The sequence below is a fragment of the Lynx rufus genome, unplaced genomic scaffold, assembly GCF_022079265.1.
Source record: "Lynx rufus isolate CCGP_SWC_20201006 ecotype Redwood Valley unplaced genomic scaffold, mLynRuf1.p SCAF_3, whole genome shotgun sequence".
Taxonomy (NCBI): domain Eukaryota; kingdom Metazoa; phylum Chordata; class Mammalia; order Carnivora; family Felidae; genus Lynx; species Lynx rufus.
Window position 1 is genome coordinate 85,422,699 of NW_025814845.1, and position 19,252 is coordinate 85,441,950.

At 35.9% G+C, this 19,252-nt stretch overlaps 1 protein-coding gene across 1 annotated transcript in view; it reads left to right on the forward strand.

Moving 5' to 3' along the window:
* ARHGEF38 (Rho guanine nucleotide exchange factor 38) overlaps positions 1-19,252 on the forward strand; it is a 139,346-nt gene that overhangs the window by 86,888 nt on the left and 33,206 nt on the right. The window contains exons 4-5 of the mRNA XM_047091413.1: positions 1,807-1,954; positions 8,900-8,917. Of these exons, the coding sequence (XP_046947369.1) occupies positions 1,807-1,954; positions 8,900-8,917 (166 nt within the window). The remainder of the gene's footprint in view (positions 1-1,806; positions 1,955-8,899; positions 8,918-19,252) is intronic.

Genomic DNA, 19,252 nt, shown 5'->3' on the forward strand with positions numbered 1-19,252 from the left:
GTAGTGTCCAGCAAAGCTCTAATGTGTTGGGGGCTGACATCTGAGGAAAAACTGAGGCGAAGATAGCCTCTAATCCTGACTTTGCCTCCACCGGACTTTGGAAAATCATACATGTGTTTCAAACTCAGATTTGTCCATCCTTGTTTAATAGGGATAAATAACCTCTTATTTCCTTACACATATAGGGAATTAAGCAGTTAATATGCGCAAAGCATGCTGAAAATACAAAGGGCATTCTATTTCCATAGGAAGAATGACTTACTGTTGTTACTGTAATAGCTGCAGATTGGTAGGTCCATGTAACTCTCAATCAGTTCAATCCCAAATCATTGTCAAGACCACATTTGCAGTATCTTTGAGAGCAGACGCTAGCACGTATTTCTTCTGTCTCCCAAATCATCTTAACACAGTGCTGGATTATGTAGTGGATACTTAATATATATTTTCAAGTGATGGAGTGGGTCATTAAATCCAACTATTCAATATCTGCTTGAGCCATCAGTTACAGACCCAATTTTATCACAATATCAAAAAGGATGCTTTAAATGCTTGGACACAATTAGCCCAAGTTGTTATATGAAGATACAGTGATAAAACTCTGGTTTATAGTAGTATCCAACTGAGTTTTAACAGGAATAATGGCCAATTCTTCTACTATCACATATAAGGAAATATTTTATATCCCTAAACTCTATTGCTTGTCTTTCAGATACCAAGGGAAATGTTAGCTGAATAAAGAGTAAAAGAAAATAATTTACATTGAACCTGAAATTTCACTTTCCTTACCTCTAAAAAATTAGCAATAATTGCTCCATTTTGAGCATTTACTATGTATGAACTGTACTCTACACACTACCTCTTTAATTTTTATAATGAACGTATAAAATTGCATCTATTATTGTGCCTATAATAATAAAAATAATAATCTGATTCTGGAAGGAATCAGATTCAGAGAGCCAAAGTAACTTGTCCAAGTCGTTACCTGTCCAAGTCTGTAACACAGCCTGATTCAAACCCATACAGACTGATTCTAAAGTGTTTTCCTTAACTGGGATCCTCCACGTCAGTCAAATGCATAAAGTTACCTTTGAGAAAACCAACCTTCTTTTGCTGCCTATCTCCATTAAGCTCTTTATCCTGCATTTTATAAACGAGAGGAAGGAAGGGAAGAAAAAAGGAGGGAGGGAAGAATAAGGGGGAAAGGAAAGGAAAAGAAAGGAAAGGAAAGGAAAGGAAAGGAAAGGAAAGGAAAGGGGAAGGGGAAGGGGAAGGGGAAGGGGAAGGAGAAGGGGAAGGGGAAGGGGAAGGGGAAGGGAAGGGAAGGGAAGGGAAGGAAAGGAAAGGAAAGGAGAAGGAAAGGAAGGGGAAGGAGAGGAAGGGGAAGGGGAAGAGGAAGGGAAAGGAAAGGAAAGGAAAGGAAAGGAAAGGAAAGGAAAGGAAAGGGAAGGGAAGGGAAGGGAAGGGAAGGGAAGGGAAGGGAAGGGAAGGGAAGGGAAGGAAAGGAAAGGAAAGGAAAGGAAAGGAAAGGAAAGGAAAGGAAAGGAAAGGAAAGGAAAGGAAGGGGAAGGAAAGGAAGGGGAAGGAAAGGAAAGGAAAGGAAAGGAAAGGAAAGGAAAGGAAAGGAAAGGAAAGGAAAGGAAAGGAAAGGAAAAAGGAAAGGAACGTTTCCACCCCTCCTGAGTAACCTGGGGATGAAGTGGGACCTATCCAACTTCTTAACACTAGTCACCGTTGTCAAATAGTAAATATGTGGAATGTCAGTTTGGTTGACTTGATGTCATTTTGCCTTTGTTTTACATTTTTCAGGAGAAGTATTCTTGCAGATTAAAGGGCCCCTGGAAGATATTTATAAAATCTACTGCTACCACCATGATGAGGCGCACAGTGTACTGGAATCCTATGAAAAGGAAGAAGAGCTGAAGCAACATTTGAGCCACTGTATCCAGTCCTTAAAGTAAGGCCTTTTCAAATGATGATTTCCATGCCTAGCAGGGAACATTTTAACTGGATGTAGATGAAAGTTCTCACATAAATCCTATATTTGATGAGGCTTGCTGGGAGCTCCACTTTGTGTTCTCTTTATGAAAAGCTGACATGCCAGAAACCCTGATTGACTCTTTTCTCCCCCCTGTGAGCATGACTAAAAATAACATGGGAGAAGATTCAGGGCTCTGTAGAGATAGAAAAATGCAATATCAAAAAATGAAATGTGGAAGAAAAGGCCCTTCTTAAAGCTGTTGTTACCTCCCTGCCCACCCCCCACCATGAGACAGCATGGGGCACCGTGACCACTGCAGCATGTGGAATAATAAAGTTAGTGGAATGTTCCATGGTTCTCTGATGGCTCTCACTTTTCCCCAGATTCACTAGACCAGGTTCAGTCAGACCCTGTTCAAGTTAGTTTCAGGAGTTAGTTATGCCTTCCTTCTTTATCCTTAAAGTTTTGGTGCTACCTAATATACATTTTTTTTTTAATCTGGAGGAAATTATTCACCATAAAAATCTAAAAAATATAAGGAAGTACAAATAAGATAAAAAACACTTGCTATTCCATGTATTAACTCTTTGCTAGACCATGTATTAACCACAGCTTGCATTTTTTCTGATTTTATTTATATGCATAAATATGGATATGTGTTTGGGTTGATTCTCCTAAATGGAATCGGTATCTTATTTTGTGTGCAGTGTTCTACCACATGAAGCTAAAGCCGACATTTCTGCCCTACTCCACATCTTACCTAGTGGTTCTACTGTGGTGTTTCATTTCTAAGGATTACCCATTGTCAAAGAATTAGCCAGAGAGAGTTGTGATATCTTAATCAAAGCATACCCAGCAGTCTGAGCCTCTAGCATATTCCCCCATTAGGTACTCTATTGCAGGAGGACAAATATGGGGGTCTTAATGTGGTACAAGAGGTTGGTAGCTAAATTAAAATGAAATCATGAGACTACAGTAATCCCCCATCTTATCCATGGGAGATACGTTCCAAGACCCCCCCACACACACACACACTGGATTTCTGAAAACTTGGATAGTACCAAACCCTATATATACTATGTTTTTTTGTATACATTCATACCTATACCTATGATAAAGTTTAATTTATAAATTAGGCATAGTAAGAATTTAACAATAACTAAAATTGAACAATTATAACAATATACTGCAATAAAAGTTATATGGTCTGTCTCTCAAAATATCTTGTTGTACTATACTCACCCTTCTTCTTGTGATAATGAGAGATGATAACATGCCTCCATGATGATGCGATGAAGTTAGGTGAATGACATAGGCCTTGAGAAGTAGTGTTAGGCTACTATGGACCTGCTTAGGATCAGTCATCGAAAGGAGGACCATCTGCTTTCGGATCACGGTTTTTCCGTAGTAACAGAAACCCCGAGAAATGAACCCATGGATAGGGGAATTACTGGTCTCTGGAAAATGTCTTTCCAGGGGAGAGCTGGGATTGAAAGTGGGTTTAAACAGGAATAAATAATTTTTAAAAATTGACGTTACTGCCCTCTATTGGTCATTAAGTTGTTGCAGTTCTTTACCCATTTTTCATATCATGGAAAGACTATATTCAAGTCGCAAAATCACAAGCATTTATGTAGTGCTTATACTATACCCAGCATAGCTCTGGGTGCTGAAAATAAAAAAAAATAATAATAATAAATGAGAATTCAGGTAACTCTTAAAGATAATATGTGACGTGTAGCTCCAGTTGAGTATTTTTCCACTATTTTCAGTTTAGTTCAGTGTTAGAAATCAATTCGGAGAAACCTTGAAGTTCGAAGTTGTATCCATGTAAATAAATTCATATATTAAAAGCAACATCGTCTAAATATGTATGGAGAAATAATGGTGTTATCTGGGGTGTGAATATCTACTTTTCCTACCTTATACTAGTGGCAAGATCTTATCAGTAAATGTCTTACTTGAGTCACTCTCCTTCTTCAATTTCTAGAAATAAAAATCTCACAGCAAGTGAACAACTAGGACCTTTAACTATCGCTCCAACTACAACCTCAGGAATGGAGGTCCATACCAGGAACGGATGTAGCTGATTTACTTTGGCATGTGCTCCTAACAGCTGACTAGAAGTGGGGCTGTCTGTTCAGAGTGGGGTGAACACTAGTTTATTCATCATTAAGGCTTTTGACTCCTAAGAGAAAGAAATGGACCCTGCCAGAATACTCCATTAGGCAGTGTAGTTCAGTATCATACCCCCTAAAAGCAGCTAAAAGGCAGAAGTAATTTTGAAACATCATGAAGTATCAATTACTAAAAATGACTTTCAGACCCAATGACTTATTTGATCTTTTTCTGAAAGCCTTGAGTTATTGCCCTGGTGGATGTCCCAAATCTTGTGTATTCAGCACTACTCTGATTCTAGGGAGTAATTTCAGGCACTGGAAGGTGCTAAGGCTTAGAAAGCACAAAAATCCAAGCAAAGTAATATTGACACTACTATTTCTTAAGGGAAAGAAAAATCAAAATAAAATAGCTTAAGTTAGAGCTATTTTCCCAAAAGTTGGCTTTCCATGAAAATAAAGTTGATGATGAATTGTACTGGTCTGCCCAAAAGCTGAGAGCAGAATTATTGACATTACTATAATACTGGCTTCAATTGAGCTAAGCTTTAAATTCTGAGAAACAGGTTTTTAAACAGGTTTATAGGCCAAAGAGAGTCTGGAACACCCCAAGGGCTTGGTTTCCCTTGCCAAGTAATCAGTCAAAGCTATTACTGGGGCTCTGCCTTCTCCTTGTGGCTAAATAACAGAGCCCAAGTGCACAGTTGCCAATTTCTAATGAATATTAGGTGTGGCCTTCATTTCTACCGTGCAAGGGGATATTGAAGCAATATCCATGAGAGAGGTGGCTTCAGGTCTCAGAAGTTAAAGCAGATTTTAAGCAACTTAGGTTGCATTTGAACTAAAATTAAAATATGTTTATTGAGGGCCTAATAAATATTTATAAAAGTACTAGATAATGTTGAAAAAAACCCACATATATATGCATAGTTCTTGCCTCCTAGGATCACACTTTCTACTTGGGTAGATAAACAAAACCATCTGGAAAGTTTAATAACAATACCAAAGTTAATTTAAATAACACACCAGAAGCTGTCACGGTAAGGTTAAAGACTAATTTCCAAAAGGAGGGTAGAGAGATTTCCTGGTTCTGTAACAGACTTGAGCTCATAACCCTTGGCTATTCTTTGAAGCCCATTATCTTTCAAAAAAGAAAATAATATTTGTATCTAGAAAATAATTTTGAATCCCTTTGAAACATTAGGACAGCATTTCCTGGTGTATGATTTCCCCTGTGTTAGATCCACAGGGATGTGTATTAAAACTGCACATTCCTAGGCTCTGCTCCAGACATACATACATACATACATACATACATACATAAATAGGGCTGCTGGGGGTCCAGTCCAAGAAGCTATGGATTAACTAGCACCCTCAGGTGATTGTGGATACATACTCAGGTTAAGAACCACTTCAGAAGGAGAAATCAGTACTTACTAGCTGCTTTCCCTGAAGCATACAGACTTTCTTCATAACTATAGACACCATCTAAGCAGTAATTTCAGGGTTTGGGGACCTTAAGAAAGAAAGGCTAAAACTTTCTGGGAGTGCAGTATCACATCTACATCTGTAACTTACAAATTGGAAATCTGCAAATTTTTATTTATTCAACAAGGAATATTTACAGAATCTCATTAGTGACCCGTAAGATTGCATGAAATGCTATTAATACAGTCTCTAAATTTATGGAAGTCATTTGCTAAAGCTCTGGTTACTTAGCCTCTTTGGGGTTATTTAAGGCTTCTGATCTGTATGCGGAAAATGAAAAATAGAATAGCTATAAATGCAAGTGTAACTATAATTAGAATAGCCTGTCTGCTACCTCCTTATTCTGTTTTTCTAGCTATAAATACCACCAAATCCCTGCTGCCTTTCAGAGGCGTTAGAGATCTGTTTATTTTGTAATAGATAAAGAATGAAGGGGCTTTTCCAAGTTTTTTGGTAGATGGAAGACACATTCCTAGCTTTATGTCTAGTTGTTATACATTTGTATATATTTTTCTTCTTCCTAACCAAAGCCACCATCCTTGGGAGGAAAACTAACTTCTAGTCATGTGGGTGCTTTGGCTGTTTGTAATACTACTACAGTTTCTCCATTCAGAGAGGAAGCTAAAAGCTTGGGCAATGCAGAATCTAAAGGAATAGAGCTTAATTTGTTCACCATATTTTATACTTCTTAATGATATTCTAAAAAACGTTCCAAGTAAAAATTAAAATCATTTTTGAGGGGTGCCTGGTTGGCTCAGTCGGTTAAGCATCTGACTTTTGATTTCAGCTCAGGTCATGATCTCACAGTTTGCAAGTTCGAGCCCCATGTCAGGCTCTGAGATGACAGTGCGGAGCCTGTTTTGGATTCTCTCTTTCCCTCTCTCTCTGCCCTTTCCCTGTTTGTTTTCTATCTCTCTCTCTCTCTCTCAAAATAAATAATAAAGTAAACATCAAAAATATTTTTAATCATTTTTGAAATGTTTTTCAATTCCTTTTTGTATGGCACCATGTTTGAACAAAGACTATTATAATTATGAAACAGCCACATAAAAACTTCTGTTAATTTTAAGTCAAATTATAATGAGGCCATGAGGGTAAGAGGTGTGGTGAGGGTTGTATTAAATTACTTTTATCCCGTAAAAGGGTAAATGGACACAATTTAACTTCCTCCTTCCTGAATTGTCTTTGGCTGGGGTGAACTTCTGGAAAGTTTTAGCCTAAAGGGGAGAATTTTTAAAATGAGGAGCAAATAAAAAGGAGACATTATAAGGTAGTACTATTATTACAGGTTTTCCCTGTTGGAAAATCTCTCAGGTTCCTTTTTATAAAATGCTATACTGACATTAAATACAGTGTTTAATTTATGTTATAATATTTGTTTTATTTGGTTGAAATAAATGAAATAGAGAAAAAAATTTCTATGTCTTCTTTAGGAGTTAAAAGAACAATCTTTTATTTCAACTTCAAATTTTCTGTTTGGTTCCAAAATTATCATGTTGTTCAGTTGTTTGCCCCGTAGAAAAATGCATTTATATTTTTATTCAACTTTTTCCCCAAATTTTCTGATCTATGATCCATAGAGCATACTGAGAAAATGAAATTCCTCATTAGAAGGGGACAGAAATTGAGATTAAAATGCGAATTCAAATAAATGGAAGGAAATGCTGCATGGGGGGTGGGTAATAGTGCAATTTCTCTCATTCAAGTAGAAGCATTCTTCAAATAGCATTTAATAATTGCCTAAAATGATAACAGTTACTGATTTTAAAAAAAAACTTATGATTCTCCACTTGATTACAACAAGGAAATCTTAGATTCAGCAGAACCCAGTTATTTCAAGATGTCTAGGAATCCATTCATAAGAAGATGTGTGAAGAGAGAAGGACAAACTGTTTTACATATATGTATACCATTGTTTTCCACATATGTAGAGTACTGGGATTAATTTTTTCAAACCTTTTAAATCCATTAAATCTATGAAATTCAACATGGGTATTTATCATAGATTTTCTTCTCAATCATAGAATATGAAAAGACTATCTATTGTTATGAGATGAGGTCACAAAAATTTTTCATATTGAAAATATTCATTGTATTCCAAAAGACTGGAAACCAGAGGTCGAGGTGATCAGGTTATGAACACAGTTTACTGCTTTATTTCTTTATAGCTATATGAAGCTTTTGGAGGAAAATTTCTATCTCCTTTCTGCCTGAAATTTAACTTGAATGATTCCCACTTCTTTTCTTGTTAATTAATTAATTTGACAAATGTGTCTTGTACTCCTACCTGATGCCAGTCACTTTTTCAGGTACTGGGGCTACAGCAGAGAACAGAGCAAGCACACATTCTTGCCCTCATTCAGATGGGGAGCAGAGAGATAGACAACAAATGAAATAACTGTATGGTATATTAGAAAGTGACAGTGTTATGAAGACAAATAAAGCAGAAAAAGAGGGTAAAACGTAGAGTAGGAGGCATGGCACAATTTTTAAAAGTTTGTTTTAAAGGAACTTTAGGAAGGTTTCACTAGGAAGGTTTCACTAGGAAGAAACATTTGAGCAAAGACCTGAAGGAGATACCTGAACCAAGAGCAACCAGGCAGAAGAACAGCAAGTGCCCAGACCTGGAGGCAGAAGCTTGTCTTAAGACTATAAAGACTATAAAAAGAGTTCTGTGCTGTTGCCATAGTTTGGAGGAAGTTTGGGAACAAAAGGAAATGAGGTAGAGAGGAAGTGGAAGGAGAGGCAGATCACATTGCCTTGAAGGACTTCCATTTTTCCTGAGCTAGATGTAAGCCACAAAACTAGCAATGGCTAGTGAAAGTTTTTGTGAATTTTGATAATTAGTGAATTGTCATATTGAATAGGTGAATAGTTTATAACCTGGATAACACTGTATACAGAAATATTATGTAGCACTTGAGGGTAGCTTTCTACAAGTCAATTACAGTTTACTTTGTAGTGTTATAATCTCAATTTCTCCTGTCATTATGTTTAACCAATTCTATTCTCTCTTTTCATAATGTAAAAAAAATTCATGTTTAAATCCATTTTCACATGATCAAAATTTACTGATTACAATCTGAATCAATAGTTTTTAATCTTATATAGAGTGTGAAACAAAGTTGGTGTAGACAAGATACAGGTAAAATTTAAGGGATGTGATTATAAAATAATGAGACTAATTCTATAAAACATTCATGAAAATAACATCACTTCATTTTATGTAATAAAAATTTAAGGGTTTTATAATGTTTGCATATTGCCTTAAGTATGTAGATTTACATTAATTTACTTTTCTCCTTCTCTCTTATAGGAAAATATACATGCAAGAGTAAGTACATTTGTTTTAATAATAGAAACCAAATGTAAAGCTCATGGGGAAAATGCTATTATTTCCAAAAATTAGAATTTTTGTTTTTTACAATTATGTTTATTGCTTCTGATACATTATTTCCAATTTGCCTGAGGTAATCCTACATATTAAATTATCTCATATATTTTACAAAATATATTAAAAGAATCCTGGGGTATAATATTTAATAAATCACAACTTTGCTGGTTCCAGGAACTCTTTAGGAACTGCTCATCGCATGTATGTTTAGGAACTTATTGTGTCCAAAACATACCTTCCTAAGAACAACATTAGTCTTTAAAAAAAAAAAACAAAAACCTCAGATTAATACCATAATGTTTTTGAAGTTTCTATAGATTAATGTACAAAAGAAAAGATCTTCATGCATTGTAGTAAATATTGGGTTCTTCCAATTTGGAATCTTATATGATTTACAGAGAAAAAATCAAACACATATAAAATATATTTAATATACATAAAATATTAAGATGAAATAGTTTGTCACTAGGACAGTATAGAAGTCATCTTATCAAAATAACACAACATATACACAACACTTTGGAAGATGTCCATTTTTATAGAAGGAAAAAAACATGTCTAGTCTAATACTGAAGGATGATATTGGCTTAAATACAAACACAGATCTACCAGGACTTTTAAAAAGTACATTTACTTTCATTTTTTTTAATGTTTATTTTATTTTTGAGAGAGAGAGACAGAGTGTGAGCAGGCAGTGCGGGGGGGGGGGGTAGTGGGGGGAGCAGAGAGAGGGATACAGAATCCAATGAAGGCTCCAGGCTCCTAGCTGTCAGCACAGAGCCCGATGCTGGGCTCGAACAGAGAGATCACGACCTGAGCTGAAGTTGGACGCTTAACCGACTGAGCCACCCAGGGGCCCCTAAAAAAGCATGTTTGCGGGGCGCCTGGGTGGCTCAGTCGGTTTAGCGTCCGACTTCGGCTCAGGTAGTGATCTCGCGGTCCGTGAGTTCGAGCCCCGCATCAGGCTCTGTGCTGACAGCTCGGAACCTGGAGCCTGCTTGTGATTCTGTGTCTCCCTCTCTCTCTGACCTTCCCCCCATTCATGCTCTGTCTCTCTCTGTCTCAAAAATAAATAAACGTTAAAAAATTTTTTTTAAAAAAAAGCATGTTTGCTTTAGCATGGTTAGTTAATTATCTAAAGGCCTGAGTTCCTAGTCTGTGTGTGTACTTGTGTACACGTGTGTACTTGTGTACGTGTGTGTGTGTGTGTGTTCTAAACTTATGAAACTGTACCTCAGGAAATACAAAAATCTATAAAATAAAAATTATATTAACTTAAGCTGTAAATACCTGTCATTTATGCTTTGGTGCAGAGTGACCATGAGGAAAGACAGAATTTCAGAAGTGAGGTGGAAGAACCAGGCATCGGACAGGGAACCTTAAACTAAGGCCTTGTGCTCGTGTCTTGGCCAAATTGAGATGTTAGTTTTTGACATACCAAACAGGCACCCAGTTTTCTCTCACTTTATAAGTCTTTTCTTTCAAAAGGGGGGGATATATATATATATAGCATGCAAACAGATGTGAGTAGTGTTGTTCAATGAGTTCCTAATTCTGAGATCATCTCATGAAAAGGTGCATGATGGAAGGGGGCCTTTGTCCTTACACACACTGTGATCCTCCTGGCTTCTCTTCAATGATAGTTGATGCATTTGGAGGGGTGGGAAAATTGCTGTCTCCTTAAAAAGACTTTTGCTCCGGCATTGTGCCTAGGACTAGAGATTCACATAGAAGAACTATGTGAATTACACAAGAACTTCCTATGCTACAAATTCTGCTCAGGTTTCTTTTCCTAAAGTTTTTCTCCTGTGGTTATAAAGACCAAAAAGAGAGAGAGAGAGAGAGAGAGAGAGAGAGAGAGAGAGAGGAGAGAGACGAGAGGGAGAGAAAGATTCAGAGGAGAGTGAGAGATTCTTTTAATACAGTTCGCATGCACAGGGTCCCACATACAGAATACTTACAACAAACAGTACATTGTATTGAAATACTTGCTTAAAAATCGTTCTAGCTTTTAGGACAGTCCTGCTGCGTGGGAGTTAGCAGGCTTTGTATGCCCCCCCTAGCTTATTCTATACATCAAGAACTGGAAAAGAGGACGAGCAATCCCAGCATGTGGCTGGATGAACATCAAAGGCACATTCGCCATGAGTTATTTTCCTTCCTGTTTCTCTCACTCTGGTCATGAGGCACACATGCTGCTACATAAAAGGGTAAAAGGCAATGTCAAGTGCTTTGTAATTGTTTGGCTCCTTAGCAGCTAAGGCCAAGAATATTGCAGCCAAGAGTGCATTTAGGAAATGTAGGTTTTTAGATGCTTCAGAAAAATTCCTTACCTATGGAAATGGAAAATTGTGTCTGGGTTCTTTTTTACAATCGACATATTTAAAAATACAGAAAAAGATAAAGATGTTTATAACTTCTAACATGTTTATTTTGAATTATAATCTTATGCAAACTTCAAAGACAGTATTAAAGTGACAAGAATCATAGAATCCTGCACCAGAAAAATGCCCCCAAAGCATTTGATCCAAGTCCCATGTTCTAAAGCAAGAAAAACATAACTATTCTAAATTTAACAATCTCCAGAAATGCAATGTTTTATCTTTATGTTTTTCCACTTTTTTATATGCATCCTCTGTCTGACTGTGTATTCTTACCTTTGGATTCAGGATTTCTATCAATCTCAAAATGTTGTAGATTATTTTCATCTTTCTTAGGTTTTACATTTTTTTTAATTATTAAAGAAACCCTGGAAAACGTAGAAAATCAAAATGAAGATAGTAGAGACAATTGGTAGTCACATTCCAGAGAGTTAACTCTTGTAGCATTTCAGGAGTCCCTTAGTTCACTGAAATTTTTTCTACACACATACACACACACACACACACACACACACTGACTAACAAAGGACCGCTATATATTTCCTGTATGTCAACTTACTACCTCATTCATCAGTGTATCATGGACACCTTTCTATGTCAGTAAATATAAATCCACATTGCTTTATGACTGCATAATATTTTATCTGATGTATACACCACAGTTTAGTTTACCAAACCCTTACAGATACTTGAATTATGTCTATTTGTCTTATAAAGATTGATGTTATGTGTTCATTCTTATAAATGATATTTGTACAATAATTTGATTTTCTTAGAATGAGTTTCTAAAAGCAGAATTGCTAGATCAAAGGGCTTTTCATACTTACTGCCAGAAAATTTAAGAAAAGCTGAAATAATTTATATTCCCACTACCTGTGTATGAATTGTCCATTTATCTCCTATTAGAGAGCACTAGAAACAATTAATATGTGTTATCTTTATAACTTGTGGCAATGTAGGAGGCTCCAAATAGTATTATACTGTTTTAATTTTAATTAGTAATAATCTTTAGAATTTTTCATGTATGGTTAATTATTTGTACTCATCTAATAAATTATCTTTTTATTGATTACTTTTATTGAGATGTTCATCTTTTCCTAATAAATTGATAGTGGCTCTTTAATTAGCAAGTGTATTAACACTTTTTCTGTTTGATGTGCTATAAATAATTCTTCTAGCTTATCATCTGGCTGTTAACATGGTTTATGGCAGCTTCTGTTTTCATTTTTATCTGTATAGTATTGCAGAGCTAAATTTTAAAACAGATTTATCACTTTTTTCTACCACGGCTTTCAGATTTTGTCTTGTGCTTAAAAACTCCAAGATTGTTTTAAAGTGTAATCCCCTGTTTCCTTCAAATTCTTATAAGTTTCATTTTTAACATTTAGACCTTTGATCTATATGGAAATTGTTTCGGTATAAAGAATCCATTAATTTCGTAATTTTTTTCTACATAGCTGGAAATTATCACAACACCTGATATTGAATAATTTATTTTTTTCCCACAGAGTAGGAATGTCATATTGTATGACATACATACTTGTATTTATTTCTTGATTTTCCATTTTGTGCTATTCTTTCATCCATATATGTACCTATACCAAATGCTTTCAGTTTTGCAGCTTTATATTTTAATATAAGATATAACTAAAGTTGACCCTTAAACAGCATAGAGATTGGGGTGCTAACCCCATGCAATTGAAAATCCATGCATAACCTTTGACTCCCCCAGAACTTAACTGCTAGTAGCTTACTGTTGGCCAGAAGCCTTACTGGGAACATAGTCAATTAACACATATTTTGTCCATTACATGTATTATATACTGTGTTCTTATAATAAAGTAAGCTAGAGGAAAGAAAATGTAATTAAGAAAATCATAAGGAAGAGAAAATATACTCAGTACTGTACTGTATATTTAAAAAATTCATGTATAAGTGAACACTCACAGTTCAAATTTGTGGTGTTCCAGGGGTCAACTGCAATCCCAGCCCAGTACTCTTCCTTTTCAGAATTTTCTTGGATATTCTTGAATGTTTCCTTTTTTAAAATGTTTGTCCTTTTGTTAAAATTATATGTGCCGTGGTTGGAAAAGCCAAATAGTTCTACAGGATTTAAGAAAAATAGTCCTCTCTTCACTTACCTGCCTCTTGAGGACATAAATATTTTCACATCTTTTAGTTAATATTTTGGTACTTATCTTCATCAATCTAAAAACATGTTTGGTTTTCCCTTTTTTTTTAAGTATATTTATTTATTTGGAGAGAGAGAGTGTATGTGTGTGTGCACATGCTAGCAGAGAGGGGCGGAGAGAGAGACTCCCAAGCAGGCTCTGTGCTGATAGCACAGAGCCCAATGAGGGGGGACTCCATCCCACAAGCCATGAGATCACGACCTGAGCAGAGATCAAGAGTTGGTTGCTTAACCAACTGAGACACCCAGGTGTCCCTGGTTTTTCTTTTTTAAGTATTATGTTTTGTCTTCCCCTGTAGAAGACAAGAATTTATCTCTCTTCCTATGCCATCTCTACTACACACACACACACACACACACACACACACACACACACACACCCTCCACATCTCTTCATTCTTCCTATGCAGTTACATTGTCATTTGGATTAGAGCCATCATCAGTATTTGATTTCTTATATGTGAGTATATCTGAGTAAATTTCTTTTCAAAGCTAAACCTTGGAAGAAACTGATTACTTGTTTTCCTGGGAAAACAAAAAATTGTCTCTATTTTTTTTTATTTTTTTTTTTGTTTTCCTTGTTGTGATCATTAATGCCACACACTCATAGCCAGTCATCTCTTAAGACAGCCAGATATATTATGCATGCTATCAACTTCATCTCCCTAAAAAAGCCTCTCCCAGAGCCCTTCTGACTTATTGAGTCTGAACTGGGTGACTGGGCACAGCCGTCTTTAAGGAACTCCCCTCCTGGCATCCTGGAGAATCTTTGCCTCTTTCCTATTTTTAGTACCTCCTTCAATAGTTTTCTATGTTTGCCAAGAAAGTAAAATTTTAGGAAATTTTATATCTCCCAAAATCTTTATTTTACCCTTACACATGATTTATAATTTGATCAAGTATAGGATTCTAAATCGAAAATCCTTCATCTTCAGAATTTAAGGGTAATTCTTCATCATTTTCTAGCTTTCAGTGTCGCTACTAAAATCTGAAGCTTCTTCTGATTCTTAATTGTATGTTCGTACCCATTTGCTTGTATGTTTCTTTAAAGGATTGGAGGGTCTTCTTTTTGTCTCCAATAGTCTCAAGTTTCATGAATTCCCAAGTGTGAATCCATCTTATCCATTGTGTTGGATCCTCACCAAGTTCTTTCAACATGCTAACTCATGTCCTGTTCTTGAATTATTTTACTGATGATTTCTTCCCCATATTTGCTCTGTTCTTGGTTTCTGGGACTCTAATTATTTCAATATTGGATCTTTTAAACCAGTCTTCTCTTTTTTTTTTTATTTTTTTTATTTTTTTCTTCTCTTTTCTATCCCTTTGTATTTTTTGTTCTTCTTTCTGGAAAGTTCCTGAACATTTTCTCCAACACTTGTGAGATTTTATTTCAGCTATTATCCTTTTAATTTCCAAGAGCTCTTTCTTAGTTCTTCAAATGATCTGTCTTATTTGTATAGCACCCTAAAAATTAGGCTGTTTCTTTTTTTAATGTTTATTTTTGAGAGAGTGAGAGTGAGTGCATGAGCAGGGGAGGGGCAGAGAGAGAGGGAAATAGAGGATCCAAAGTGGGCTCTGTGCTGAGAGCCCCATTTGGGGCTCAAACTCATGAACTGTGAGATCATGACCTGAGCTGAAGTCGGATGCTTAACCAACTGAGCCACCCAGACACCCCTAGGCTGTTTCTTAAACAGGTTTGCAACTAGTCCTTCTTATTCTAAGCCCCACCTCTCCCTCTCTCCACTTCCACAGGTTCTCAGGGAGTCTAATTAATGAATCTTTGGAGGAATGATTAACTTATTGCCTCTCCATATTACTGGCTCTCTCTGGTTTGAAACTCTCTGGTAATGAATCAATTACCATTAATTCATTTTCTTTACATCTTCCTTTAAGAAAAAATTTTTTAATGTTTATTTATTTTTGAGAGAGAGAGATGGCAGACTGCAAGTGGGGGAGGGCCAGAGACAGAGAGGGAGACACAGAATCTGAAGCAGATTCCAAGCTCTGAGCTGTGAGATCATGACCTGAGCCAAAGTCAGATGCTCAACCAATGAGCCACCCAGGCACCCCTTCTTCACATCTTCTAATACTTAATAGTGCGTATTTATTTTTACAACAATTTTTATTTATGTCAAATGCTATTTCGTTATTATTTGTATAGCAATGTACAGCTTTTTTCTAAAATTGACTTAAGGTGTTTTAAAAGGAGAGTGAATGAAAATAAATTCAATAATAGTACACATGGTTTGTGGCTACTGTAAAATAAATATTAAATTTAGGATACTTGTGATCATAAAACAGAGGAAATTCAAAGTAATATGATCAATAGTTAAATGATTATTTTCCCTTCCTCTTGTTTTCTCCCTCTAATTAAGATATATTGGTGTACCTCAGTCTCATATATCTGATTTTTTTATCTGTCACCACAGTTTTTACAATGTTTAAACATCATTTTTATTTTCATTGTGCCACTGTTTTCTTGTGTTTGTTGTGAAGCTCTTTACAGCCAAACTGGATGCTGCTAAAACAAAGCCAGCTGTGTTTACTGGACTTTGTAAAGTCCTAATAATTCACAATGAGATTAGCGTAGCTCCTTATGTACTAAATGCTTGCCAAAGTATTCATGATAAGACAGAAGGGGAAGAAACAGAATTACAAATGAATGACTACCTTGGTTTTTAGCCCAGTGTGTATGGGAAATTGTTATGCATTTGGTTACTTTCTGTTGGGGATGCATGTGATAATTGGGTGTTTGGCTGAGCTGAGTTATATCACATATAGGACTCATTTGCCTCTCATAGTTATCAGAACTTAATCTTACTGGAAAGGATTAGGTGGGGTGAATGCCTGGAGTGTCATTATCTTAAAAGACATCCTCTATCTTTTCTACCATATTGCTTGTCTGTGTGATGCAGATATCAGAACATCATTGCTCATCACTTGGGCAACTGTCCAAAGTACGTGTCTGGAGACAAAAGTGTCTGAGAGATTTCTCATTTTTGAGAAAGCCTTTTTAAATAATTGCATTGTGACACTTTTAAGAGAAAGAGTAATAACTAATAATTGTTATTATTGCCCCTTGAAACATAAACGAGAGAGAATAGAACTTTGATATCAGAAAGTAATGGAAAAAGAAGTAATGATAAGGTGTGGACACTCTAAAGGGCTGAGGTTGGTTTTTTTGAAAGATCTTAAGCTCAGAGTTACAAGTATGGCCTAACGGCCATACATCTGGGGTTTTTTTTCCCTGTAATTAAAAATGTTAAATATGTACATAACAATAGACCACACTAATAAACTATCTTATTAAAGTTGGGTTTTCTTTGATTGAGTTGTTTGATTATATTCATATTTTGATGGCATTTTCAGTGATTTTTAGAGGATTAAATAAACTAATATTTGGTGATAGTCAAAGGAAAACCTCAGAAGAAATTCTGATCATATTCACACAGATAAAATGATTTCTTCTCATCAAGTTAATACCTTCCATATTCCTGACTTGTTCTTATTTAAGGGAATTATTTTTACTTAAGTGTCTAAACTGTTGTATTGTTGAAGAATCTCTGTTAAGATACATATAAATGCTGTATTTCATATTCAGATGTTTTGCTTTTGATATACCATCAGTTAGAAAATATATTTTTAGTTGCTTTTTTATTTATTTTTTTTATTTTAGAGAGAGAAAGAGAGCACATAAGCAGAGGAGAGGGGCAGAGGGACAGAGGGAGAGAATCTCAAGTAGGCTCCATGCTCAGTGCAGAGCCCGACACGGGGCTCGATTCCATGACCCTGGGATCATGATCTGAGCTGAAATCAAGTCATACGCTCAACTGACCAAGCCACCCAGGCACCCCTAGTTACTTTTCTCAGTATTCATAATAGATTTACATTTTTTTCCCATCCACTTCACCCCGTCCTCTTGGAAACCAACAACATCTCTCTTTCCCTTTCTCCCTCATTCCCTCCTTACCATCCTGTCTCCTTACATCCCTTCCTCCCGTCCTTAATGGATTTTGTGTAAATGGGTAGAAAGTGCAAGATAAATCGCACTAAAGCAGCTCTTTACTCCCTTGCCAACCTTTAATATTTACTTTGAATTTCCTCAAAAGAAAAAAAAAAGGTTGCCACTTGGTTTGCTTCTGTCTTTGTCTTTATTATAGTATCATCATTTTCTCAGCATGTGATAAAGCTCCTCGGTCTAGTATTCATGACCACTGTGCAATTTTTTTGGAAAAAAATTCAATGTAAAATAAAAGCACATTACAGAAAATCTGAAATCTATCATTTCAATCTACAAATATTCATTGAGAAAATATGTATGTCAGGCTAGAGATAGAGTGATGACAGAGAAATTGAGCATAAACTGATAAATAGGGAAACAAAATGATTGCAGATAGTTGATAAGTGCTACAATAAAAATGAAAATGGGGAGATGTGTCAGAGAGTGACTGGTGTGTGTATGCGTGCACATACACATGATAATCAAAGTTCCCTAGTTTCTCATTTTTCAAATGAAGAGTTTAGTTAGATGATCTCTAAGGTGTTTTCAGGCCTTTTCTAATGATAAACTTTTCTAATTTTATCCAAAGTTTTTTAGATCCATTTCACTATTCCAGTGATGTGGTGTGTTGTCTGTCCCTATTAATATTTAGAAATAATAATTAAAGAATAAAAAATTCACCTATTAAGATTGGAAAGCTGTCTATATTCTTACCTACCAAAAACAAATACACAAACAGACAGAAACAAAAACAAAACCCCCAAAACTGAAACCAAACAAACAAAAAACCTAAAGGAAAACCAATAGGTTTATCTGTCCACCAGAAGGGATTCAAAGCACAATTTCTGTCCATGCCTATTTACAGTGTCTCTTTATTTGCCTCTTGACATAAAAAGGCTTTTAGAAACCTGACGTCTCACTGAAAAATGCGTGACAGTGGGTTGGGCAATGACATGACCAAGCTTTCAGCTTTTTTGCTTCCTGTGAGCTGCTTGGCCAATTGGAATGACTCTATTCTCATGTCAGAACTCCGAAAGAGAGAGTCAGTCATGTGTGCTCACTTGTATGTAGCCATTTGAAGATCTGTTGGTTAAGAAGAATTCCATGTGGAAAATCATGCAAAGTCATGTGATAGCAATGATTAGTGACAGTGGTGGCATTAATAATATTCAGAGAACTGTTGCATTTATTAGAAATGTCTTCTGGGAACTGTGGTAGAACCTCTGAAACATTATAAATTCAACTATTCAATTTGGTAGAAGAGAGAAGACAATGATTTCTTTCGTCTATACTTGGCAAGTCATGTTTTAAATAATGAATTTATTTTCCTTGCTAATAATCACAAAAATATCTCCAGGAAGATGTAGTTTTCTTGGTTGTCTTTCCAAAAAAGGAATTCTGAATTGTTTCCCACTATTATCATGAATCTTGTCATTAAAAAAAAAAAAAGGTAAGTGGAACATGGATGGAAATCCTGCTTTGAGTCCTTTTTGGTGGACAGATATACTCATGTGTTTTCTTTTAGGTTTTTAGTAGTAGGATGTTTCAGTCTGGCTTCTTTCTGTCATCCACTGCTCTTGCTTTATTTTTAGAAATTGTGTACAGGGTCATCTGGGTGGCTTAGTTGGTTAAGCGTCCAACTTCAGCTCAGGTCATGATCTCACAGTTCACGAGTTTAAGCCCCACATCAGGCTCTCTGCTAT